Below are 27187 nucleotides of genomic sequence, written 5' to 3'. Positions count from 1 at the left end.
AACCTTATTTTTTTAAGGTATGAAATCGATTTGTGGTAAAATTCTGAATATGAATAAGTCTGTGAAGATTCCGACCAAATGATTGCTACGGCGGAAAATTGATTGTTTATAAATTATTTATAGAAAATGTTCGTCATTTTCAAACATTGCAATTTTTAAATTATTTCATCAATCTTTCTCCAAAAGTAAACTTTCTAATTTTTTTAGATTTTTTAAATGTTTTTTAATGGCTTAATATGGAGATTCAAATTCAGACCGGCAAAGTTGCAATAATAAAATCATTGTAAAATGTCCGGAAACTTAGGGTTAAAGTGTAGAATTCAAGTATAGAATTCATTAAATTTGATTTGATGTAATTCAATTCTTGAGACCCTGACACTTTTTTTATGTCATTAGGCCCGATCAACCGCGATTCTAACCTCGCTTCGCTCGGTTACTTCGCGGTTTTCGGGCCCAATGACATAAAATATCGTATGTCACACGGCGATAAACGCATTATCTGGCGAATGTGATTATAATCCTCGCCTTCAACTCGGATTATAAAGCCACATTCGCCAGATAATACTTTTATCGCCTGATTACATAATGTACTATTCATGCAATAAGATTGGATCAGTGGAAACGGCGATTTTGGTCAGACCGAGCACCGATAATATACATCACAGCAAGATGAAAGAGTGGAAATCGATGGATCTCAACTACGAGAAAAACAGTACCAAGCATCACCATAAGCTACATGCGACCAATAGTCCTTGCATGTGGTCACACGATTGATAAAGATTTTAGGATCTCCACTCGGTAAAGCACTCACTCAGTAATTGGCATGTACATACAAGTTTTACATCAGGTAAAACTACTCTCTGCTATCCATATACAGCTGAATATCCTCACTAACTAAAATACCTTTGTGCATCACATTATCATTCTTTTGATTACACACTACAGATTCCTACAGTTTCCATCCACTCCTCTCCCCTTTTTACCCCATCTCTTCTTTTTTATGCTGCAGAAGCTCCTGCACTCTCTCTCGTACCTTGCAAAAGCTTCGGAGTTTTAATATTCATTCACAGCAAGTTTCATGACTCCTTCGCCCTCTCGTTTGTGATTGTTGTTTGCAAGGGTGAGTCGTTATTAGAGCCCCTGTGGAAAAAGACTCCGTCTGCTCTATGAGTGAAATGAAACGTGTCTAGTAGTGACTTTGCAATAAAAAAATTAAATTTTCCAGTCACTCGTTTGATTAAAAATAATGTAAACATTGATTCAATATACATGGAGAAAAATATCCTCGAATGTGGTATATTATATTCTGAAATCAGCAATATGTGTATTCCTGAATCCGGTATATTGTATTCTTGATTCCGGACTAATATTCCGGAACCCGAAATATTTAATTGTCGATTCCAGAATAATATTCCGGAATCCGGAATATTTTATCCTCAATTCCGGAATGATATTCCGGGGACTTCCTCGCATTGAAATATTGTACGTTGCGTCTATAAGAGATGTCATGTACTGACGACGCGGCGTCCGATTATAAGTGAGATCGGGCAATAATCAGGAGGAGCACTCAGGGAAGTATTTTCATACATTCTTTTAATTGGGGTTTTTGCGAATTATTAGTGGGTGTCAAGGGGCAATTGGTCGTATTTTGGGACATTCTTTCGGGATTTTTGAATTATTATTGCCACCAGCAATTTCCGGAACAGCTTGAAGTTGTTGGGAGGCCATTTGAGCTTCTCACTCTGAGGACGGCTCCGAGTCACTACACGAGGTGGAGATTTGGGAGGACCCAAACATGCACTTCGTCATTGTATAATTGTGTTACTTTTTCTTTTCCTTTTCTTTCCTTCTTCCTCTTCTCTTCGAGTCACCAATTTGACATACACTATCATCCAGAGCACGAATTTATCCCAATATCGACTGAAAATCCATTTGAAAATTGTATATATACCCGATTCCGGAATATTATTTCGGAATCGAGAATAGAATATCCCGAATTCCGGAATATTATTCCGGATTCCTTAATATAATATTTCGGATTCCGAAATACAGACATTCCTCATTTCGTAATACTATCTACCCGATTCAAGGATTTTTTTTTTCGTGTATAAAATAAACATTCAGTTCTATCAGATTACCGATTTACTTTTTCTCATTATCCAAACTTTTGATGTTTTTCGCGCTGTATGACACTGCAATTTTTATCTGTCACGAGAATTACATGAGCAAAATCGTTACTTACGTGTATAATACCAGATTGGCTTTCTCTCACGTGCTGCATTAATCGGGTACTAGATGGCACGCACACCCACCGTACAGGTTGAGTGGCAATGGTTCTTGACCCCACCTCACGACCTGATCCCTTCTGCACTGAGAGAACAACAAACAAGATCTCAAACAAGTGTTGTTTGGGCGAACAAAATCGTCTGTTGCAAATTTCCAAAAATGAAATTGTTTGATTCGAATTTGAACTTCTCAAACATGAACAATTGCTCTGCTTGCGATAACAACGAAATATTTGGTCTAAGAAGCGGATTTTTCGCACAAGACGGTGCCTTTTCAGGATGAAAATCTCTTATATAGAGAAAAATTTATCAAGAAATATTTTGTCCGTAAATTACAAAATTGCTATCAAATCATTATTATTATCTCATTTAAGGATTCATTCCTTGTCTATGATCATTGAACATCCAAAGTCGAAAACTCCTTTGATTCGCATAAAAGAAACGTTTTTCGGGGACAAAATATCTATAAGAGTATGTGGAATATTGAAGAAGTAGTGCTAGAAAATACATTTTTTGTTTGCACAGAGAATACAATTTTTTTGGAACTACTAAATCTATCTTACGACAAATATTTCCAGTGTGTGTATTAGTTAAGAATGAGTGCGAGTGAGAGAATATTTTTGAAATAGAAAAGGACAGAATGTTTTCCCGAACGAGGGAATTCATTCGCAGTCAGTTGTGATCGGATGGATTTCCCGTGAAGATGTACTGTTAAAAATTGTCGTCTGAATTTTCCGTGCCAAATTCCGGAAATTTTTATCGTGTTCAAGTTCCACTGAAATTTCAGGAAATCTAATCATTGAAAAATCAAATATTCCGTTGATTTTCTGTTCAAATCGTCTGGAAGCAATAAAATATACTTAATTTTTCAATTCAATTATTCTGTGAATATTCAGGAAAAAATTGAAAATTCATATCATTTTGTTTCTGAATATTCATGTTTCACTGAAAATTTAATCAAGTTATGAAATTTCCATCTCACTCCCACACCCAACTCATGAATTTCCGTGAATTCTTCTTAAAACCATTTTTTTCCTAAATCCGATTCAATGTCACTCTCATGAGATTTACTATAATATCTTTCATGAAATTTCAAAAAATTTCTAACATGGTAACTTAACTCCTACAACGACGTATTTTTTAAATTCGATTTTAACTCAAATATATGTTCATTTATTCCATTGAATAAATATCCTGTGTCCTCATGATTATGATCCCAGATAAAGTTCAACGGATCCTTGGGTTTGTTTGTTGGAGTATAACAAACATTTTAAAAAAAGTTGAAATCGGATGGAATCTGTGGTGCAAGGGGCATTTTTAAGCTAAAAACATGAAAAATGAAGTTTTTGATGGATATACGGGCAAAACGGGTCGGGCCCAACATTTTTCTTACTTTTTAATATATCCCTTCACATACCAAAGGTCGTCCAATGGCTCTTAAGGCCGAGTAAAGAATTTCCAATTTCACCGCTGTCTCCCCTTAAAATAGTGTTTCGTCATTAGGCCGAAAAAAACTTTTCTGGCGAATATGAGTTTGCAACCGAAGCCGAAAGCGAGGATTGCAATTATATGAGCTAGAAAAGTTTTTTTAGACCGTATGTCGAATGATATTTTTTGTCATAACAGCTGTAAAGCGCTGCCTTACGGCCGGAATAACGAAAAAACTATTTCTTTGACATAAGTACAACTTGTTTGAGAATTCTGTCGTTTTTCTCTCAGTGTGTCAAAGAAACGCAAATGCTTAATCTAAAATATTTACGTTTACCAATTCACGTGATAAGAGTCCTTCAGTGTCATTATTACCAATAAAAAAATATATATACAGAGACAATGAGAGTTTTTCCTCCTCACTGAATCGTATAAAATGTTTACCAAAAGACACTGCAGTCGAGTGTAAAATATACGGAGATGCAGAGGTGGAAGAGAATGGCCTGAGACGGGGTCACGGCTCAGTGGAGAGTCGCGAGGCAAGTTATAAAATGATATTTCCACCGCATAGTCCCATGGGAATGTTTCGCAACGATAAAAGATGAAAAAATATCCAGAGTGCTACAATATAAGAAAAAAAAGAACCAAGAGCAAAATAAAAACTTACACCAAATAGGTTAAGTTACTGGGGCTGTTATTCCTATCACGTGCAGAAAATAATATCAAGAGAAAATAGAAAAAAAAACAAATACTCCGATGGATCGAAACTTTAGCTCGCCAATTCGCAGTGGATGGAGTATACATATGTGACAATACTAATTACTTAATTATACACAAGGGGATTTGAGTGTAAACTCAAACCCCCCAACCGTAGGAAATCTGAAACGCAAACGCGTTAATATTCAAAGTACAGAACGGCGAAATTCTATCTCGCAGGATAATTATCGTTTAAACAATTCCAAGTGGTGATTATTTAACGCATATTCATTAACAAATAGTCATCCACGAGACACGAAGTTGTCCACTGTTAAAATAATTTGTCTGAATTTTTTGTAGAAGGAGTTTGAATTCGATTTAAGGGGGTTTTCCCCCTAGTCAAATGAATTTTCAACTTTCTCTGAAAATTCAAAGCAAGTCTCAATTTTTAACGGAAATTGCACAATTGACATAAATTTTCCAGTTAAAATGATTATTCACTACAAAATTCCGTTGAATTTTCGGAGAATTCTTTTTAAATTCTTGAAATTTTAGAATTTTTCGAGAAATTCTCAGAAAATTCCAAGAAATCTGGAATTTAAGGAGAGGTTTTTCTGAATCTTCCAAATCTTTCCGGAACAATTAAACTGAAATTTACAGTTTCCGAGGATATTTCCATGAAACTATGAATTTTCAATGTCAAAATTCCTTGAAATTTCAGTGGACATGTTGCTTGTCAGTAATTTCCAAGACCCTTACTGAAAATTTCAGTGAAAAATTTTTAACCGTGTACATTTTTATTAATTACGATTATTCTAATTTATTGCAAATGCCTGCAAGAACTTGTAACTGGCCATCGCCCGAGGGCTTTCAGCCCAGTATTTACATTTTATGTGCATAGTAGTTGGTAATAGCAAAAAAGAAAAGTCCATTTACATTTTGATAATACCGGGTGAGAACAGAGAAAATAAAGATAGGGTAGGCGTTGCCTGTACCGCTCAGCAAGCAATACGCAGGCAGTACTTTGCTCGCTCAAGCCACTCAAGATTGAGTGTATCGAAGTAGTATATTTTCTGTTAATCAGTCAATTACATTTTCTCAATGTTGCAATCAGTCTAGAACGCAATCACTGCAGATGAGATAGGGAAAAAACACGGAATGTCCTCTATCTCCGTTGTAATCAAGTTCTGCACGAAGCATATGCTAAAAGTTGACGATACTTTCGGAGTAATCACGATAATGGGAGAAATCGGCGATGAGATTTCTCTGCAAATCTCAGTATACTTGTACATTGCAACCATGGTGGCACCACCCGACATTTTCGTATCGGCCTCAACGATCCGTCCGACCGTAGGATTACTAAAAGCAAAGCAACTCTTCTCCCGGACATTCCATTACCCAAACCCAACATCATGGATCAAGGCCTTTGAAAATCTTGTCACTGGTGCCTTCTCCACTCCCCTCTCGCCCCTTGCCCCTGAACGAATAGCCAAGAGATTGCATCCAAAATAATTTCAGGATTCACTCAGGAATGCCTTGAAGAAAAAGAAAGTAAATGCAAGGATATCTGAAACCTCTTTAATTTGCGAGATTGTAGGGATTCCGGTATCAATATAAATTGAATTTCTAAGATTTCATGATACGAATTTACTCGGAAAAAAAGTTTTCATTCATCTGAAGATGCGGATTTTACGTTTTTTCCCGAGCACCGCGTGGTAACACAAAGGGAGTTTCCCTATCTGTCAACGGCACGCGATCATTATCACTTATCCCTTGAATACATACTGGGGTTACTCTCTTCACGCATAGATATACCATAGGGCGGGCCGGTCTAATTATGACGAATAAACACTATTTATCATGGGAAGTGTGAAACCCCTGAGTTCCACCATTAGCAGGGCTTTTGGGCTGGACTGAGGACTGGTGTCGCTGAGAGTCGAGTGCACCTCTTACTGACTGTATATACAGTCACTGGGTAAAACACAGAGGCCGACACAGTGAGATATTACCAAATACAGCTGAAGTTGTATGAGTGGAAAAGGTGTTTCCCAACTGTTTATATGTTCATGACGATGAATGAGCTAGTTAACAAAATTAACTCTCTTTCCAGGTTTTGCGAACTTTTACAATATAATCACGACAATGAAGATTTACCTCCGGACTGTTTGTTCGATAATACATTCTTGTCTCCTTTAAGTTGAAAATCATTAATGCGATACAGAGATTTTCCTCAATTTCCCGAATATAATTCTGTCCCTATTCGTAAGTCTAATTGCAGAACAATATTTGTTATTCTCTGGAATTAATTCTCATTTAATATTTATAAATGCAGAAGTTCATCGAGATCAACAATATGCACTTTTTAATCTGAATTCAAGTTGAAAAAGTGAGTCATTTCTATCTCTGAATAGTAAGTTTCTATTAAAAATCGAGCATCTATCAGGCGAATTGTCATATAAGATGAATATTTCCGTGTTTACTTCTTTGTGGATTCTCCCATCCCATATCTTAGATAATTCCAATAACACGGTGCAACTAAATAAGGCCAATTTTTTTCCAAGAATGAAATTAAGAGCACTTATAGATTTTTTCATGCTGAATTCAACGGTTTTTGTAGAATTTGTAGGTTCTTGTAGAATTCAGCATGAAAAAAATTTATAAATGATATTAATTTTATTTTTGGTGAAGAATTTGGCCTGATTTTGCACCGTGTACACGGAGAGAGATATTCAGTAAAAATTACGGAACAATTCACGTAATCCGCAATGGGCAATCGTTTTCCGGCTATTTTTATAGGAATGGAAGAGAAGAAATCTGAAACGTTCAGTGAATTTTCAGGTTCATCAACGAACAAAGTACGAAATTGTCACCTAATTTTTCCCAAAGAAGTAAAAACTTACAGAAACTTCCCGACTTATTATGCCTCCAAAATCAAAAATTCTTGAACGTTTAATAATTTTTGTGAAGCAGGTGAGTAATTTCTACGTTCCGTTCCGTAAAATTTCTCAATCGTTGGGGAAAAATTACAGAACGACTTGTTGTCCCCACAGCGGTGAGTCATCAGACGGGTAGCTAATTTTTACGGAACAAATTGTAGAATTTACGTGGCGATTCGTAAAATTTCAGTTCTGACTCACACTTTTTATTGAATTTTACTTCGCTCGCGGATTACATTTCGAAACAATTTTTACGTTTTTTTTCTGGTAATTTCTATTGAATTTTTCTCTCCGTGAACCCCACTTACAGAAAGATTCGTTTTCCCACGAATTACACCGCACTTCGGTTGCATTCGGACTACATCTTCGTGACTGATCAATTGTCGATCGTTACGATTATCCCATATACTTTATTTATTTAGTATCCAAATTAATATCAAAGTTTTCCCCTTTCGGTAGGTATATATATATGATTTTCTGTTCGTCAAAAGTGTATATAAAGTGCAGTGAATAAATGGAAAGAAATTATAATAAAAACTCTCCATTAATTGATAAAAACATTCCACATGCACCTCCTCAATATCTCGACATTGTGCGAGAATACAATACCCTCGCATTTATTAAATTTTTCCGAGTCAGCGCAGAAAAATTAATTACTCGTCTCCCATCGATTTTGCCCCGCTGAAGGATAGAAAAGGCCGAGAAATGGATTCCGCTCTGCAGTCACTTGACTTGTTTGGTAAGTTTTCTCCAACTTTTTTCTCCATGCAGTATGTCCAAGCAATCGGAATCAATAAAAACTAATTGAAGCATTCAAGTGAATGAAATCGGGGTCTTAAGTTCCGTAATTGAAATGAGAACTTCACCTCATTATCTTTACGATAATTTAAAACATTCCAGAATGAACAACCTCCATGGAAGAAGATGTAAGTGACGCCGATACAATTTAGATATAGTATATACGGAAAAATTTGTCAAAATATGGAATATACATAGGGGAGGGTGTGCCTGTACCGCCCACCTAAGGGAAAATGCCAGTTTTATATTTTATATTTTAACTTCAGTATAAAAAACGTATTTGTGAGACTTCTTTAACTATTGAACTCGTTATTCTCGAAGTGTAGACGCCTAACTCTCCTTAGAATCCACAAAATTGATTGAAAATAAAAAAGAGAGCCTATTGAGCGGTACTACCCGCCGTCGGGTAATACCGCTCGGTACGATTCCAATGCCGCAAAATTGTTGATAATTATTGACATGAGTGGAGTTTTGAGTTCGAATTGGTCTCAAATTACGCGTGAAAGTACCACGAATCGAATAACCACAGTTTAATATGAGAATTCAGCGTTTGAAACTATCAAAAACCTTAGTTACAAGTCCACAAATTTTGCACTCTAAAGACCTCAAAACTTCGTTACGTGTTTTTTCATATTTATAGTGGTAAATAGAGTGAAATTTTTCCGACAATCACATCCTATCATCAAATTCTTCATGATCATGATCAGGAAAGAAATTTTCAAGTTGATGGTTGTGGAGAAAATCGGGTGAGCGGTATTACCCGCTGAGCGGCACAGGCGCACCCTCCCCTACTGCGGTATATGTACGAGTATCATAAATTGGCCCATGATTGTTTATAAATTAAATATGAAGAATTAAACACGATTTCATATATGAAATACATTACCGTATATACATATATATATATATATAGTCTCGATACACTCCACTACACTCTCCCAAAACAAGTAAAATATCGACAATTATCGCTGAATACATCGTGATGTGTTCAATGAAATAACAAGTGATACTAACTTGATTCAGGTTGAATTGACACCGATTAGAATAAAAGAATCCTCGAAGGAGTAGGGAAATGTTTTGTTTATTGTTTACATTTGATAATTCCGGTGTGTAAACAGATCAATGGAACAATTACACCAAGTTGCGCCAAGGATGTTTGAATCTTGAATTTGACTACAGAACTGGTTTTTGTGGCATTTTTCAAGTAACATGAGATGAAATTAAATGAATGACGAGGTTTCTGAAAACAACTCATCAAGATGAACAAGTTTCATTGGGGTAAAAAATTCGGTTGCCATTTGAAAAAAGCACTTTGTGCTTGCAGCTTGCAATCGTAAGCTTGGAAGCTCAAAATAATGACAACATCGGATGTCCCCTCGAGACCCTAATTCTTGTATCAAACATTTTTTTGTTACCCGCCCCCCTTGAGAGACATTTAGCCGCATCTTTTCAGATGGGACACCCTGTATATGCCATCTATGTATCATATATTTTGACTCCTTTTTACACTAAGAAACAATATAATTCTGCCAATTACAATTGTTTCAATCAAGAATTTATAGGTAAATTTTGTATAAAAATTTCGGGCTTCACTTGTGCGTCTGAAACAAGTTTGATTGGCAGAATTATATGTTTCTTCCCACTGTAGCGATATGTTTATTGTCACGGGGGAATTATCGAGTTGTTCACATATTATATATAATAATATTGTGACTATTAGACGAAATTCCGCAATGACATAATGTCATCATTATTACCATCACATGAATGAAAAGAAAAAACCAGAACGATGGAGGAATGCGACCCTCGGGACAACGTCGCAGGAAAGATGTGAAAGAGAAGTTCAGAAGAGAATAAAAAAATTACTATACAGCTTGAGAAGCACAAACTAGAGAGTGACTGTGAAACAAAGATCTTGCTCATTTTCTGACATCGACTCAGTGGCTGCCACCTTTGAACTTTTCTCGCAATCGTAAATACCACCATTGAAAATAGAAAGGGTGAAATCGCATGGAATGAATGAAATTAGGTTATATCAAAGTTCATCACTAGTGGAAAAGAATATGACTCGTAGGGGATAGATGTTCGAAGGTTGCTAAAAGCCTCGAGAGCTTCTTGTATTTTTTAGCTTTTCCATTTTGTTTACTGCTCAGTGTCATTTCAGGCAGGGTACGGGGTAACCAATAATATGTGTCTATTTTTAAATATACATAACTTTAATAATACAGGGGTATAGGTGGAACATCTAGTATAAAGTTCTTCTCATAAATTACGGCATTTATGATGTGGTATGTTCCCGAAGTATGCCACAATGTCCTAAGTGCAGCAATCGATTCCTTTTCTGAAGCAACAGATGTATGTACACCTGGCAGACAAAAGTAGCAGAATTGAACTTTCGATATTGGATAACTTGCAGCTCATCATGAGCTAATTCTATACGCTTTCAAAAAATTTCCTGCTAATGCCATTGCAAAAAAACGTGTACATGCTAGCTTTTTCGTAAGTTAGCCAATGAATATAAAAAAAATTAACAGAATACGATTTCCGCCATTGGATAATTTGAAGTTAATTAAGAACTAATATTCTGCGCTTTCAAACAATCGCCTATTAGTACAGTTTTTAGAACGACTCTAAAATGGGGCAAAATTCGATTTTTAATATCCGATAATTTGAAGCTCATTAGCAACTAATATTTCACGTTGCAGAAAAAAATTTGAAATAAAATTCATAATTTTTTTTTCGATTGGAGCGTGGATTTGCAATGCTTGTAAACAAAAACAAATATCCTAGTATCCCAGGAAATTTTTTGCAAGCGTATAAAATTAGCTTATAATGAGCTGCAAATTATGCAATTTTGAAAATTCAATTCTCATACTTTCGTCTGCCAGGTGTAGATGCGTAAGCAAGAGAGCATCCGATGTAAGCAGTCGATATCAACGCTTCAAACAGAATGTGTAAAATTGGAGAAAACTTTTTCAAAAAGATAGAAATATTAAAGTGCAAACAAAATATAAAATTGGATATACAACCTTTTTTGGCTTTAGGTGAGACATTTTTCTAATGTCATCAAAAGTAAAAGGTTGTTTCTCCACTGATAACTTAAACTCGAGATATTTTAATTTTTTGGGTTCACTTTGATCGCTTTCCTAAAAGCAAAAGGTCGTATATGCTGGCGGATACGACCTTTTGCCGGAGAAGGCCATTTTTGGCATATACACTGAGAGAAATTTTTGGTAAAAATTATTGTGAAATCCAGGTAAAAATTACCCGGATGGAAGGGTAATTCTGTAACAGTGTATTTTTGGACCAATAAATATCCTTGGTGTGGATAAATTTTAATGAACATTTCCGGATAATATTTTTTTTCTTCTCGTATACCTTTTTGGGTCTTTACGATTTGTTCCCTTCCCACCCCCCAACCCCCTGTACCGCATTCGCCGAAGGACAAGGGAAAACCTCATTTGAGGGAAAAACCTGCCCAGGTACAGTTGTCTCTTTCGAGACTCCCGCTCGACACTGAAACCGTGAGATTTAGAGTGTCCCAAATTTTCCCCCCCCCCCCCCAGCCGGGAATCGAACCCGGGTCTCCCGCATGCTAATCCCACACTCTAACGGTTATCCTTCCCCAATCTCCTTTCCCTTCCTGATGGAAGATGCCTACCAACTTCCCGTGGTTTCCGTTGAGCAGCACGAAAAATGCTGGCAAAGAGTAGGCAAAAAAAATTATCCCATTAAATTTATCCTTGTTCAATTTTGTATGAAAATTATGGAAATTATGAAAATTATGTATGAAAAGCTTGGAAATGTAAAGATTTCATGTATATGGAAAATGTCGTAAGTGCCTATGTCAGCTTGTGTGTATGTATGTATTGTTTTACGGATATACAAGAACAATTATGAGAATATATTTTCTTTTCAATCGAAATATGGATATCTATTTTATTCTTTTTTATATTGGAATTTTTTTCTTTGCGCGCACCCTCGCCTTCGGCTCGTGCTGCAAACCTCATATTCGCCAGAAAAGTTTTTTTCGGCCTAATGACGAAACATATTATTTTACCCCTGCCGACAAAAAATTTCGTCATGAACTCAGAAAATATGAAAATTCTTGTAGTAAGTGTAACACAACTGAAAGAAGTTGAAACAAAATTCTTTATCTCTTTGCAATGATAGGGAAAAACCATATGAGAAGCCTCGAAAACATTTAAATTTTGAAGGTACAAAATCATGCCAATAATTGGCGAATACAACCATATAGTGAAGGGGTACCTAGAAAGTATACCAACACATTAGATTGAATTCCTTTTGCACTCTACTTTGCAGAAAAATCAGTGATCCACTGCTACACTACAACTCTTGAAACAAGACAATGTGATCGATGAGACCTGCTCCAGTAGGCAAAAGACTTATCCACAGACGTTACACTCATGTTACATATTGAGTTTCTGAGACGTTTCCCCGACCATCAAACTCCTGTTGACATTTTCACGATGAAAATATTGACTTATTCAAATCATGAATATCTTCGTATGTCACACGACATTACTGTTCTTCCCATGACGGAAATAGATCTATCAATATTTTAATTATTCCTCTATGACACGCGAGCCAACCTGGTGTTTCAATCTAATAAGTGGAATCTTGTAAGTGGAATCTTGTTTTAGTCAATTCGGTAATATTCTTTCATCCAATCATAATTGATGTGTCAGAATCGCACCGAATCGGTACGAACAGCCTTATTTTAAAAAGCGCGGATGATAACTCGATTCAAACATGAAAACTCGAACATGGTGAATATCTCGAACGAATGGAAAAAGTAAGGCGATTTTCATGAGTACAATCTCCTTGCGTCGGATTTTCACTACACTGAGAAAAAAAATTACTTCTGCCAAGTAAATTTACTTGCCACAAATAAATGTATATAAATATTTCCATTTGAAATGTGTGTATTTTCTTTTAGTTAGCAAATTTACTTGGCAAAAGTAATTTTTTTTCTAAAAAGCAAAAGACAATTGAATAGTGAGAGGAAAATAAAATAATTCTACTTTCTTCATATTGCGTTTACTAAGGCTTTCTTCGAAAAAAGTTGGTCAGAATTAAGAGCTAGAGTTATTAAATTATCTCATATTTTTTACGTTAAAGATCGGAGATTCTGACTGCAATATAGTGAAAATGATGATCGATTTTTTCACTTTGAACAAATAATATTAATATCCAAATACAAAATATCTGATACGAATAAAAAGAAGCTGTGATTCAATATTCCAAATTAAGTTTTAATTTTTAATTTGGTGCTAAAAACACGAGATGACAATATTCTAAGCACAGAAAGATATTATATTATATTGATGAGATGAATAACAGATTAATTGAATTACCATATGAACTAACTAAAAATTTACAACAATGTGGACACGCACTTTTACCCGGGTATCAACAACTATTGAATTCCAGAAATTTACACTCTAAAGTGTATTCCAGAAGGAATGTAATTCTAGTTATGATTAAAATCTTTTTCAGTGAGCATAGGAATTTGACCATGATCAAATCATTTATTTTAACATGAAAATTTAACAGCTGAAGTGAGGTTTTCCATTGTCCTTCCACGAATGCGGTACAGGGGATTGGGGAATGGGAAGGGAACAAATCGTAAAGACCTGAAAGGGTATACGAAAGAATGAAATTTTTTTTTAATTGAAGGAGGCCTCGGTAGCTCAATTGGCAGAGAATCAGTCCGGCAAACCGGAGATGTGGGATCATACCCCACTTGAGTTCGAGTCCGCCTAGCTCCGAATTTTTTAATTTGTGCATTGATAATTATTTATTTGCTTCCCTCATATAGGGGTCCTAGTAGAAATTTCATTGCGCAGAAACGTCGCGGCATAAGTTATCACGCGACATTGCCTTCCGCGGCGAAGTACCACACAAAGGTACTCAGTAGGGTAGCTGAGACAGAGCTGCGCGGGGTTTATGCGAGATGGACCTAACAGTGTCCGCCGTAACCTCGAATCCCATCAATTAAGAATTCACAAACTTTAGATTATGCGTATTAATTCAAATCAATTATTGAAGGATTAACGATTTGTTAGTGAATAATAATCACTCGCAATTAATTGATGGTTATTATTATCGATAAAATGAAAAAGTGGGAGCGCACCGCGTCAGTATTGCATAGGGTTCCAGCAGCGACCTAGCCGCGGAGTACCGCAGCGCACTCCGTGCATGAACGTCGCTGCAACAGCCGATGTCACAGAGCATCTCACAATTTTTACTAGGGGGTCCGGAAAGCCGAACGATAGCATATAGCTTCCGGATTTTCATGCAATTTATACCCTAAAAATATCTAAGGTTTAACCGAGTAAAATAGCCCGGGGATAATAAAGAATATGAATATACATGTCGAAATAATTTCTTTCATTAAAAAATTGAGAAAAGGAATATCGAATCTGACAGGAAACAGGGCATCATCACCCCGGCCGCCTGCGGCCACACTGAGAAAAAAAATTTCTAGTATCTGAAACATATTTTCTTGAGACAAGTAATTTTTCTTCAATTCTTTAATTCTCCCAGGCATCTCAACTCACATGACCCGAGAAAGGTCTCATGTTTTAAAATATTCTTGTACTCAAGTATGATTTTGTCGCAAATGAACTCACTCAAATCGCGTAGAAGAATCGTCAATCTTCAAGTATTTATTGTTTTCATAATTTTTTTGTTATGTAGTTACAATATTTCGATATGTAATATATTCATGATATAATGCGCAACGATAGTGATAAATGAGAATTCATTCGAGTTCCGTGAACCGCAAACATTCTGAAATTTAAACCATTGAAAATAATTTACTTCTCTCAAGTAACCATGGTCTACATATTGGAAAATTTTTCTCTCAGTGCAGGGTTGCGCTATACTGTAAGAAAAATGAAGAAAGTGTCTAATAAAAGGATTGCCATCAACGGTGGCGGTGGCACTAGTGTTTGAAAAAAATTGAAGATTGTCAAGAGAATTTAATGCCCAGAAATACCAAAAGTCATTCAACCATACTCAAAACTTCCTTATCCAGTGTAACACGGATGACTTAGAACGCTAGTATAATCTGAAATTCGAATTGGTCCAGAATCGTCGAGAACTGGGGATAGCACTGTGGTCAACATCAAAGTTGTAAATGGTTGAACGAAGAAAACCGAGCTGAACGTCCTTTGAACTGGTTAGTTAGCTCTCTTCCTTTGATGGAAGGATCTAGTAAATCCATGCATTCCTTGGCCCTTTGTAGAGCCTCCTCAGCTGTGTTTATATTATTACTGAGACGCGTTCCTTGGAGTCCAGCATTGTTGCTCCGGCGCAACCCAGTGAGTCGACTACTTATTCAGTACCGTACCTACACTGTCTGTCACTCTTCCTCTCTCTATCTCCTTCTAACCCACCAACGCTTCACAAAGTTGAAATGTGACGACAGAGACCAAACCTCTCTAAATACAGAAATGCTTTCTCGAGTTTATGAATTAATTGTTTACCAGTCGAACAAACCCACTGACAGCTAGCGTTTCTCTGTTGATCAAGTCGGATCCAATTGTTCTTCTTTCCTGTATTTGATTGGAATATCGGAAAAAGAATATCCGAGGAGCAATTAAAATCTGCCGACCTTTTCAATTTCATTAAAAAATTAAATGATTTGAAAGAGAGATGCTAGCAAAAATGTCATAAATGAGATCAACTCGGCGAGATAATTGATTTAGGTTGAATTCTAAGTAAATCTCGATGTTTAACTCGATTAACTGACGGAGTTTGTTGGAAGTGTTGGTAGAAGAGCGCACGAATGAGGTACACGAAGTTAAATCCGTCTCTCGCCTCTTGGCCCGCAAAGTAGAATTCCTCCCTTCGTCTTTTTTTTTCTTTTTCTCGTCTTTTTGTGTCATTCTCGGGAGATTTCTCGATTAAACTCGTCAAGTGAAAAAATTCTCCTCTCAATCTGGAATGCTAGAGAGATTAATTGAAGAAATGTAACCGATTCGTCTTCGTCCATTCGTTTTAATTAATGGTGATCGATAAAGCATAATTGTTCGACTGCTTTAATTGCATCCAGTTGAAATAATTCTCTCGACCGAGTAAAGAGGATGTTGAAAGCGTACTGCGGATTCTACTACAGGGTCTTTAAAACTGTGAATATTGCACAGTGAATTAATCACTCGAGATTGTATTCAGGAAATAGGGAGGAAAGGGGTGGGGGGGGGGAGACAAATTCGGGGAAAGAAATATGGAGATGCGATGTGTTGTTTGCATATTCATCTGTGGACGGGAATAACAGCTTCGTTTAATCACGCGTGGGCACGCTTTCACTAGGATCAAAACGTATGAATTATCCGAGATAACAATCCAAAAGCGTGAGATTATTTTATCTCAAACAAACCATGAGTTGGTCTGGTGAGTTACTCTCGTTACTGTACACATGGGTTTCAGTAGTCCCATCAGATTATCCGTTAGACACGTTCCGTAGACACACTTGCAGTTGTAGGATGGAATTTGATTAAATTCACACATCGTAAATGCACGGTGATTGAATGAATTTCGGGGGATTCAGTTTATGGGGATGTATTTTATCATTCAACAATGTAAATTGTTTGTACAAATACCGGCGGTTTTCGTAATTTCCTTTGCGGCTGATCGCGCGCGGATTTCTACTGCTGGGTGTGTGACAGTGACATCTAGGAATACGACGGGGAGAACTGAAATTGTGTCGACATAGGAGGAAACTTGAGTATGATTACCTGCTGGTGATGAAACTTTTTACTAGAAGGAATTTCTCTACTTACGGTCGTTGGTCATGGTTTTCTCAATTTCTATCGGTCTTACGGTAGATGGCTCTAAATTTGCTTTTATAAAATTGAAAAACCCTGGAGCAGTGGGAAGAAACACATCACTCCGTGAGGATTATTGAATATTTTTAGTTTATTTTTCAACATGGATAACAGCAAATGTTCACAAAGAGGGATTTGTCCTTTGATAAATCATTCGCCGATGTCCTCTCTCTTGGCGAGCTTGAAATGGAAAATTATGGGTTTACCTCAGCGAGTCCGCAGATTATATTCACTGACAGAAATGATAAAGAGAATAATTGACATGGCATAATGAAATGAATAATTATCGAGACGATCAATATTCAAATATGTTCGTATTCACTCTTGGGGTGACCCTCTGCCATCTTCAATATGACAGCCTCTGGGATAGCTTTTTCTCCGAGATTTTTCACTCCAGGTAACATGACTGAGATAATTTGAATCCTCTCCGCGAGGTTTCTGTTACCAGGTGGAGAAACGGGCACTGCCGGATGTATCCTGGCCACTGGAATTGATTTTTCTCCAAGATTCTCAACTCCAAGGAGAAAACTTTCGACTTGTGTCTCAGCATTTTCCACAAGTAGTCTTGACTGAAGTATTGTAGGTGCAGCAAGCGCACCGTAACAGCAAAAAAACAAGGTCAACAGCTGTAAAAAAAATAATAATGTCAAACTATATTCGGTCTCTGCTGTTTCCATCTCTTAATCACGCAATCCCACAGTACCGAACATGTTGGCAAACCCTATTTATGTCCCCACTTTATCAACGAATATTGTATCGTAATGGGTGACCAGTGCCAATAAACTACAGAAACTCATCGATCACTTGTACAAATGAAATTTCCACAATTTTCTCCTTCGGAAAGCGCACTTGGCACTGCTAACAAAAACTTACAACTGAACCTGCGAGAAGAAAATTTCCCCTGACTCGTTTACACTTGAAAATTTAATCTTAGAGACTTCAAACAGAAATTCCCAAGTCCCTCGCGATTCCACTTTTCACCGCAAAAACAACAGTTTAACTAGAGTTCACTTTGAAATCATGGTATATTTCTTTACCTCTAACATTGTTGTTCTAAGTATTCCGTTCGACTAATCCCCACAATTCTAAAGATGAATCTGCTGTGTATACTGGCCCACGGTCAACACTGATTCGACGTATTCCTGAACTGGTTGCTCGGCACGAATCGACTCTTATTTTTGTGACTTCAACAACTTATGTTGCCCCCAGGCACCTATTTTTTTATCCTTTCATTTCATTCCTTGCCTCCTTCGGTTTGACTCCTTTTCAGCGAACTAACGAGTTGTATATTATGTTATGATTATCCATTCAAGCATGGACTCTTGTTTTTGTGACGTTGGCAACTTACGTTGCCCTCAAGCAGCGATTTTTATCCTTTCATTTCATTCCTTACCTCCTTCGGTTGGTACAATAATATACGGACTCCTTTTCAGCCAAGTGACGAGTTGTATATTGATGTTAAGAAAATATTGTGTTATGCGTGGAGATAAAGAATGACCGTGATTTTTCTTTTCGGTCAGGTCAGACGTAAATGACCGGTTTCTGATCGTTTTCTGACCCTGACCTAATTTTGTATGCAAAATGACCATCGCATTCAAGATGTGTCAGACACGAGCCGAACTGACTAAAAATCGTCTATAAATATAGTTGCAAATTGACAATGGGCGGTTGAACAGTAATTTTCCGGGTTGTTTACTGAATGCAATTTAAGGAGGGAAAAGTTACGAAATTTAAAATTTCAGGGAATAATTGAACTAAAATTTACAGTTCTCATTGATTTTTCCCCAAAATTCAGAATTTTTAATGACGAAATTCCTTGAAATTTCAATGGAACGTAAATGTGATTGAAATTTCCGAACAGTGGATTGGCAAGTTCAGCTAAAAATTTTCAACAGTATAGAAATCGCTGGACTAGAACTGGAAAATTGAGAGCTCTGTCAAGCCAGGCAGCCAAGGTGCTCGGATCGACTCGGTCAATAGCTCGAAATTACATGCTTTTTATAAGCTTTTTTTCTGTGCAAACCAAAAATTTTCTGCTAAATATTTTGAGCCAAAAATCAAACTTAATCGCTCAATTTGTCAAAATGGGCTAGGAAATCAGCCTGAAGTATCTTCTGATTTATAAGATAATTTCCAGCCCATATGGGATTTCCCAGAACAATGGGGATTTTCATGATTTTCTCAACAGGAAATTAGCTTATAAATCAAAAGATATCTCAGCGTGGTTTTCGAGGCAATTCTGATGACTTGGCCGCCTAGCTTAACGCCCAAATCCGAAAAATCGTTTTTATGCCCAAAATATTTGAGCAGAAAATTTTTGGTTTGCACAGAAAAAAAGCTTATAAAAAGCATGTAATTTCGAGGTATTGACCGAGTCGATTCGAGCACCTTGGCTGCCCGGCTTGACGGAGCTAAAATTGAGGGTCATCTACATAAATGGAAATTGACGGTTAAAATTTCAATGGTCATTTCATGCGTATTGCGAATCGTCATTTTTTTTCTGAGCACATAGTCACATTCTCGGCGCGGTAATTACCGATCATTACGGTGGTCATTGACGCTCATTTGACCGGTCAATGTTATTACACACATCTCTATATTTTTAAAGTTACATGAAATTTCTGTATATTTCTTCATTGACAAATCACTGAATTTCTAATATTCAAGTAATTTTCGGTTTTCACGTCCATACGGCAATGAACACCATTGAAAATTTTGAAAATTCAGGCAACAACTTTTCTGAATTGTCAATCTATTGAAAATTGAATTGTCTGTATTGTTCAATTTTCACAATGATTTTGGAAATTCAAGCTTTCATTGAAAAATCAATGATTGTTTAACAGGAAAACCCCAATTTTCTTGAATTTTCGAGATGAATGAGAAATGTTGTGAACGTTTTCATTTGAAATTGAATTGAAACTCACAACATCGAAAATTCAGATGACGCTGTGACTAAAATGTCAAGAAATTTCTAACAGTGTATAGTTATGCGACGGTTATACTGTGAATGGAAGTAGAAACTGTAGAACGTACCGCGAGCCTGCATTATTTTCAAGGTCAGTCGTCAAGGACTCTTGGATATGGGGAGTCGCTAATCCGTATGCATACACCATTATTGCACTTATTGCTACTCCCGGGAAGATGCACTATAACTCCATTAATAAATACAGTAATCGATTTTACGTGTTTATGGGTAATGAAAGATAAAGGGATATTGAATTACCAATTTTCTCTCCTCATTGCTATCATAGAACCTTTTAATAGTGACAATAACATCAACATCTGTTCCAGACACTCAGAGAAAACAATAGCTCACGTCCCCACAATTGCGGTTTAAACAAATAACCCAATGACGTCTTTATAACGGATAAGTTGACAGAATAAGGAATATTGAAGTATTACCTGGAAGATCTCACAGCGCTGAGTCTCAGCGTGACGCAAAACATTGCGAAAGCGCTCAACTCAGTGAAACTCCTCGATCCATTAATTTCAACGGTTCTGCGGATCTCAATATTCTTTTAACGAATTTCGATAGTATCTCAGAAGCGACATTCATGGAGATTCAATTGTAATTTTCAATGGAATGGGTTTTGACGGTATCTTGTGGTATTGGCAGATGACAAGTCGATTAACAAGTAGAATATTCAAGTCTATCGATCAAATCTATCAATGGAGAGCCAAAATTGAAAATTAAAAAGTGGAATGAAAATTGTGATTCTGTACGGAAAGGGACAACTCGTACAAAGATTATCGTTCGTTACCGTCCAGAAATAATTGGAGAAAATCATGATGAATGGTAAAAGGAGGGTTAAGAATAGTCTGTTTTATTCAAAGTTAGGATTTTGGGCGTAAAAACCAATTATTCCTTAACTAGGTGGTACATGCACCGCCTACATAGTTAAAAAAATTTGGCTGCATTTTCCGGGAAATAACCTTGAATTGAATTTAAGGGAAAAACATCAATGAAATTTCAAGTTTCTCTGAAAATTCAATTCCCATTTTTTTAGCGGCAGGAAGTCGAAAATTTCACAATTTACGTAAATTTTTATGCGAAAATGGATATTCACTGCCCAATTTCCTTGAATTTTCCGAATTTTTCATTAATTTTCCAGGAGTCATTAAACTGAAATTTACCATTCCCACTGATTTTCCGTGAAATTATGAATTCATAAAAAATTCCTTGAAATTTTAGTGGAAATGTTATACTGTTGAAAATTTTCGTCTGAATTTTCCGTGCCAAATTTTGGAAATTTTTATCGTGTGCAAGTTCCACTGAAATTTCAGGAAATCTTGTTACTGAAAGATCAAATATTGCATTGATTTTTTGTTCAAATGACCTGGAAGTCAATAAAATATTTGATTTTTCAGTTCAATTATTCTGTGAAAATTCCGAAAAATTACGAAAATTCAGGGAAAAATTGAAAATTCATGTCATTTTGATTCTGAATATTCATGTTCCAGTGAAAATTCAATCATGTTGTGAATTTCTCATCTCACTCCCACTGAAAACTCATGGATTTCCCTGAATTCTACTTAAAACTTGAAATTCTATAACCATTTTTTCCCTAAATCCCATTCAATGTCACTCTCATGAGATGTACTATAATATCTTCCATGAACTTTCAAAAAATTTCCACTCCACTCAGAAAAAAAAATTTGTACTCTACTCAATCATATTTTTGCATAAATAAAATATAAAGATGTTCATTATGTATAAAAATCCTCACAATGATTGATCCTATCAAAAACTCATAGTAGTCTCCGCTTGAAGATAATAATGCGCGAAGAGATTTAGTGGACGTTCTGGAATTCTTTAAAATGCATTTCGTGAGACACGAATTGAATAAACGAAACACGTACCGGACCGTCGCGAGGAATTGGCGTTGTACTGGCGCGTATTTTTTTCATCGTGGGTAACGCTTCCTTCATGGATCTTATCGACAGGATAAAATCATACTCAACGCTGTATTCTATTTCGATTCTGAAGTCAGTGCCTCTCGATGGATACCATGAGATCACCAATTTGATTGAATCCTCTGCTTAAATTAGAATGTCTTATGAATTATTAATAGTCTTGGAATTTCGCGAATCGGAGGGAATATAGAAGGGCTTCATCCATTGGATATTGAATCCCATTAAATTCAAAGTACCGGTAAGTAAAGATGAAACCTTTGCCAAATGCAATTTTCTGTAGTGGAAATGATCACATTCAACTTCCCGTACTGGGAGTTTGAGGTAAGAAAATAGCATCGTCGTTCCTGGAATTCAGTCGATGAATTAAATTCCTGTTTATCGATTGAAATATCACGGTAGTTCGCCAAAGAGCGTCTCCCGAATCGGGACGTTTATGAATAATTCTCGTGATAACTAGAATAACCGAAATTTAATTTTCAATTCCGTCTAAATCTGAAAATCATTCGAAGTAGCGCCTCAAGATAAGAATAAAAATTCGGTCTATCCAATGATGGAGCTTCTCTGGAAGAGTGGCTAGTAATTTTTATCTACGTTTCTTGCGATTTCGCTGGCAAGCGAGAGAGAAATAAAATTAGTGACATTAGCGAGGGGTGAGGACCGGGAAACCAATGTATACTTACTGTGTAAACACGTACTGGGTTATTCAGTCTCAATAAAATTTCCGCCCGAAATCTTTTGTACCCCATTTCACTTTCGTAATTTTCTTCTATGAAAGACACGTACGGATTCATGAGAAAAGAAAGCCACAAGTGCATTCGTATATGCGTTTATGTATCTGAAGCGAAGGAATGATGAAATCCGAGAGGTAGGTGAACTACTGTAGTCTCTACACTCGTCGACGCTAACGAATTTCCAGGTGAGAGGGGCATGGAAAAGAAATAACTTGTTCGTCTTGATTCATTGTGTGCTGAAAAATAAACCGAGTTCTCGGGAATATTCCGTTCCCGAGTCATACTCCAACGTCGCTTCTTGATGAATTTTTAAGCTGAGAGGCTGTCAATTTTGCATGTGAATTTCTCCAGGAATACAGACACCAATATGTCGTCTGTTTCTACTTCGTCGCTGTCAGAGTCGTCAGATTTTGTAGAGTACTCTCAAGCGCAGTCGTCCACGGTATCATCGGGGGAACATGAGGAAATGAGAAGGAAAGTTTATATGAGGAAGAAAGATAGGAAGGCTAGCGGTAATCAACACAGCAGCTTCAAGAGTGTTGATGATGATAAAGGTAATTTTTGTTTATCAGAAACGTCATGAGAATTTTCAGATTACATCTTGTCGCATGAACTGACCGCTAAATTTGACTGTTACGGCCCAGAAAAAATGGAAGAAGAGTTAGAATTTAGAGTGGAGTTAGAGTTAGAAGTTTAGAAGGAATATTTTTGAAGTAATTTTTATCTTCATTTTCAGTTAATGGTCTAATTTCGTCGGTGATTGGCTCGGTTTTGTATCTTAAATTTCAATTCTGTTGAGCCTTTTCATGTGGTTTCTGCAGCATTCAACAATTCGTAAGAAAAATTTGCAACTTCCTTACATACAAAAAAAAAACGTTTTAAAATTTTTGAGTTTTTAAAAATTTTCTCCATATGTATTTACGGCAGAGATTTTCGGTTCTTTCTATCGAATGTACTATTACTTCGCTCACGTCATAAGAACAGTTCCGGAATCTCAACGAACTCAAAAATTTTATCATTCATCTATTTTCCCACACCCAATTGCAGGGTGTGGAAACACTTCTTCCACGAAAAATATAAGGATATCAATTTGGGGATCCATTCGGCCCTTTTCTTCAATTTTTCTGCATTCAGTCAGTCGAGAGCTATAGAAAATCACACATTTTTTTTGTAAATGAAAACTTTTGAGGGAGAAAACAATCTTTTTCATGAAGAAAGAAAAAGACGCGACGAAAATTCAGAAATCAACTTGATTTTTTAATATTGTGCATGGAAAAAGTCTTTTTCACGAAAAACTAAAAAAAAATCTGTCGTAAGGTATCCGCAAGAGGGTAGAAACTACGTCCAATCAAATGAACGTGAAATTTCTGTGTGAAATACCTACGAAAAATGGGAACTGTTTATCGCTCTAGGAACACAAAAATGCGTTAAAAGCTCAAAAAAAGAAAATGTTGTGCATAATAAAGTTAAAAAAAATAGTCGTTTAATGGCCAAACCTTATGAAATAATTCAACAAAATAAAAAACTTCCAAGTATAAACTCCGGCCAATAATTGGGGAAATCACTCAGGGAAATATCATCCCCTTTAATTTTTGATATAACTATTGAATTTGTAATTGAAAATTAAGAATTTCATGACAAAATTTCTGGCAAATGTAAATTTCAGTTTCATTATTCCGAGAAAATTGATGAAAAATTAAGAAAAATCAGAGAAACCACTCGTTGAATTCCAGATTGGTTTAAATTTTCACGGAATTCCTTCAAAAATTCCTGGAATTCCAAGAAATTTAAAGAAATTCCCTGAAAATTCAAGGGAATTGGTCAGTGAATAATAATTTCCACTAGGAAATTCATGTAAATTGTGGAATTTCCGTCTTTCCACCACTAAAAAATTGGGGCTTTGCTGGAATTTTCAGAGAGATTTGCAATTCCATTGTTACTTTCTCCCCTTAAATCAAATTCAGTTTCCGGACAATGCCATTTACAGTTCGATATTGAACGATCTTCAAAGTGGAGAAGCCAATGATTTATGTGTAATTATCGGGAAAATCGCAAGACAAAATCTGTCATTAGTGTATAAAAATATCACAGACAAATGTTTCTATTTATATTCATTCTGCTCCTTCTTTCTCCAGCGAGTAGCGATTCTGATACTCCACCAACAAACTCATCGAAGTCAACTTCATGTTCATTGACATCATGTGAATCAAGTTATGGTTCATGTAACTCTACACTCTTCAGTCAAGTGCCATCACCGATTCCGAGTGATTCCAGCTCCTCCCACGAGTATAAGTCGTCATATTCTTCGTCAGATAGTTCATATCTATCCAGTGATGATGCTAATGAGCAATCGCGTCCAAAAGACACATCGAAAACTGCAGGACAGAAGATGATGGAAGAAGAATTGGCCTCTGAAAATTTATTCAATTCGAATTGCATCGCAGAAGATATCAAATTATACAATGAATCTAATGAGCGAAAAAACCAGGACCACCTTGAAAACTTAAAATCCAATTAAAATGTACATTCAATATAAATATTTCTACTCTCTTAAAACGTAATGAATAATGTAGTAATTACAGTGGTATATAACCATGAATTCAAATATATAACGGCACTTGCCAGTGGAATTGTATTCAGCGCTGGAATTATATTATGGGGAAAATGGCATTTACATAGCAATTAATTCATCCATTCACTGAGTGAAGTGTATTTCTAGCTGAAGCATGTTATACTTGAATTGAACGATGTTCGTATCACTATCAAGAAATAAGGAATTTTAAATTCACGAATATTTATTCTTCAATTAAGAATATCAAGCTTTGAATAAAGTATTTGCAAATTGTTGACGGACCCCAGTGAAATTTGAAAGTGTTCGGTTGATGGAAATAACTATTGAACATCTTTTGATATATCATCGGATACTTAAAAAAACTGAGAAAAATTTCGTATCCAACTCATTTTACTCTGAACATCAGGCGAAAACGTCGTTTTTCGTGTTCTTGACTTTGAAATGCTCCCCGTGCCGTAATGTTTATCCGGTTCAAACTTTATTTTCAAAATGTTCGTTAGATTCCATGGAATAAGACTCGGTTTTTTTTCAATTATGTTAATTGATAAAATTAGATCGGTCAAAAATTAAATTTTTTCGGTTTACTCGCTTGTTTTACTTGTTTTAACCCTCGCCTTCGGCGAGCGCTACACATCTCCTATGGGTTAAAAAAACACTTTTACGAAAACGTATCGAAATATGTTATTTTGTGATACCTGCCCGAAAAGTGCACTGTTCGAAACGGTCTAGTGTGCCTAAAGCGATTTTTTTCCACACGGCGTGCGTAAAGTAAATTCACCTTACGAACACTGTTAAACTTTACGTACTTGTGCACAAAAACAACCACTTTACCCCCACTACCATTTCGTACAGGGAACTCGGCAGGTACCACAAAAAATAGGATCTGTTACACGTATGTGCGAAAAAGTGGATCTTCACGCACTAGTAACATAAAATACAATTTATGTCGCGCCGTGCAATAAGTCGAGTTTATCGCACACTGCTCTTCGCGCAACCTGCTCAAAACTCGACTTCTGCACGACTTGACATAAAATATTATAGAGCACTCGGTAATAAATTTCGTTTTCAACGAATGTGTAATTTGCAGACCTCGCCTTCGGCTCGGCCTGTAAACTGCACATTCGTTGAAAACGAAATTTGTGCCCTTGTACTCTAATGTACTATTCATACCGTATAAGATTAGTATATTCTGTTACTAGCGCGTAAAGTTCCACTTTTTCGCACGCACGTGAAACGCATCCTATTTTTTGGGATACCTGCCGAGTTCACGGTTCGGGATCGTAGTGGGGGTAAAGTTGTTGTTTTTGTGCCCGTGCACGTAAAGTTCAACTCACTTTATGCACGCTCGTGAACCTTATGCACGCCGTGCGGAAAACAACCGCTTTACGCCGACTAAACCGTTTCGAAAAGTGTACTTTTCAGGCAGGTATCACAAAAATTATTATTCAGAGTAGTTGAAGTCCAAAATAGTATATAAAAGTCATTTTCAAGAGAAAAGTTTTGATGTTCAACTGCTCAGAGTAATAATTTTTAATACGGCGTGCAAAAAGTGAAAAAACGAGTAAACCGAAGAAGGTGATCTTTTCCATGATCTAATTAAGATAATCGAAAAAAATACCTAGTTGTATTCTATAGAATCTAACGAACATTTTGAAAAAAGAAAAGTTTAAATCGGATGAAAATTGTGGTGCGAGGAGCATTTCAAAGCCAAAAACACGAAAAACGTAAATACAAAAACACGAGAATACAAGGGGAAAAGGGTTGGGTACGAAATTTTTCTTCGTTTTTTAGGTACCCTATGATATATGAAAAGTCGCTCGTTAGTTATTTTCATCAACCGAAGACTTTCAAGTTTCACCTGGGTCCCCCTTAATTGAAGCAAGATGTATATTCATGACTTCAATATTTCAGTTCCGTATAAAGTTATTGGTAAAAAAAATGTGACATATCCTCACTGAAAAAAAAAATAAAG

At 36.3% G+C, this 27187-nt stretch overlaps 2 protein-coding genes across 7 annotated transcripts; one reads left to right on the top strand and one right to left on the bottom strand.

Annotated features, from left to right (window-relative positions):
- Positions 1-17064: 17064 nt before the first annotated feature.
- Positions 17065-21921, bottom strand: LOC107040999. Of its 2 annotated transcripts, none has more exons than XM_015261348.1 (2): positions 21859-21921; positions 17065-17624 (listed from the first exon to the last, which is right to left on the bottom strand). In XM_015261348.1, exons 1-2 carry the CDS (start codon positions 21904-21906, stop codon positions 17301-17303), a joined length of 372 nt encoding a protein of 123 aa, XP_015116834.1. In that variant the 5' UTR covers positions 21907-21921; the 3' UTR covers positions 17065-17300. The 2 variants fall into 2 exon arrangements, 1 of the variants encoding a protein (XP_015116834.1); XR_001461033.1 differs by lacking the exon at positions 21859-21921 and adding an exon at positions 17872-18003 and having other exon boundaries at positions 17541-17624.
- An 81-nt stretch (positions 21922-22002) lies between these two features.
- Positions 22003-25278, top strand: LOC107040994 (dentin sialophosphoprotein). 5 transcript variants are annotated; one of them, XM_015261342.1, is made up of 4 exons: positions 22003-22150; positions 22688-22777; positions 22995-23197; positions 24779-25278. In XM_015261342.1, exons 2-4 carry the CDS (start codon positions 22761-22763, stop codon positions 25159-25161), a joined length of 603 nt encoding a protein of 200 aa, XP_015116828.1. In that variant the 5' UTR covers positions 22003-22150; positions 22688-22760; the 3' UTR covers positions 25162-25278. The 5 variants fall into 5 exon arrangements, with proteins under 5 accessions (XP_015116828.1, XP_015116830.1, XP_015116827.1 ...); XM_015261341.1 differs by lacking the exon at positions 22003-22150 and adding an exon at positions 22326-22562; XM_015261344.1 differs by lacking the exon at positions 22688-22777.
- The last annotated feature ends 1909 nt before the right edge of the window (positions 25279-27187 follow it).

The sequence above is a fragment of the Diachasma alloeum genome, unplaced genomic scaffold, assembly GCF_001412515.2.
Source record: "Diachasma alloeum isolate Michigan unplaced genomic scaffold, Dall2.0 Dall_scaffold_00353, whole genome shotgun sequence".
NCBI lineage: Eukaryota > Metazoa > Arthropoda > Insecta > Hymenoptera > Braconidae > Diachasma > Diachasma alloeum.
This window is presented reverse-complemented; position numbering and strand designations above follow the sequence as displayed.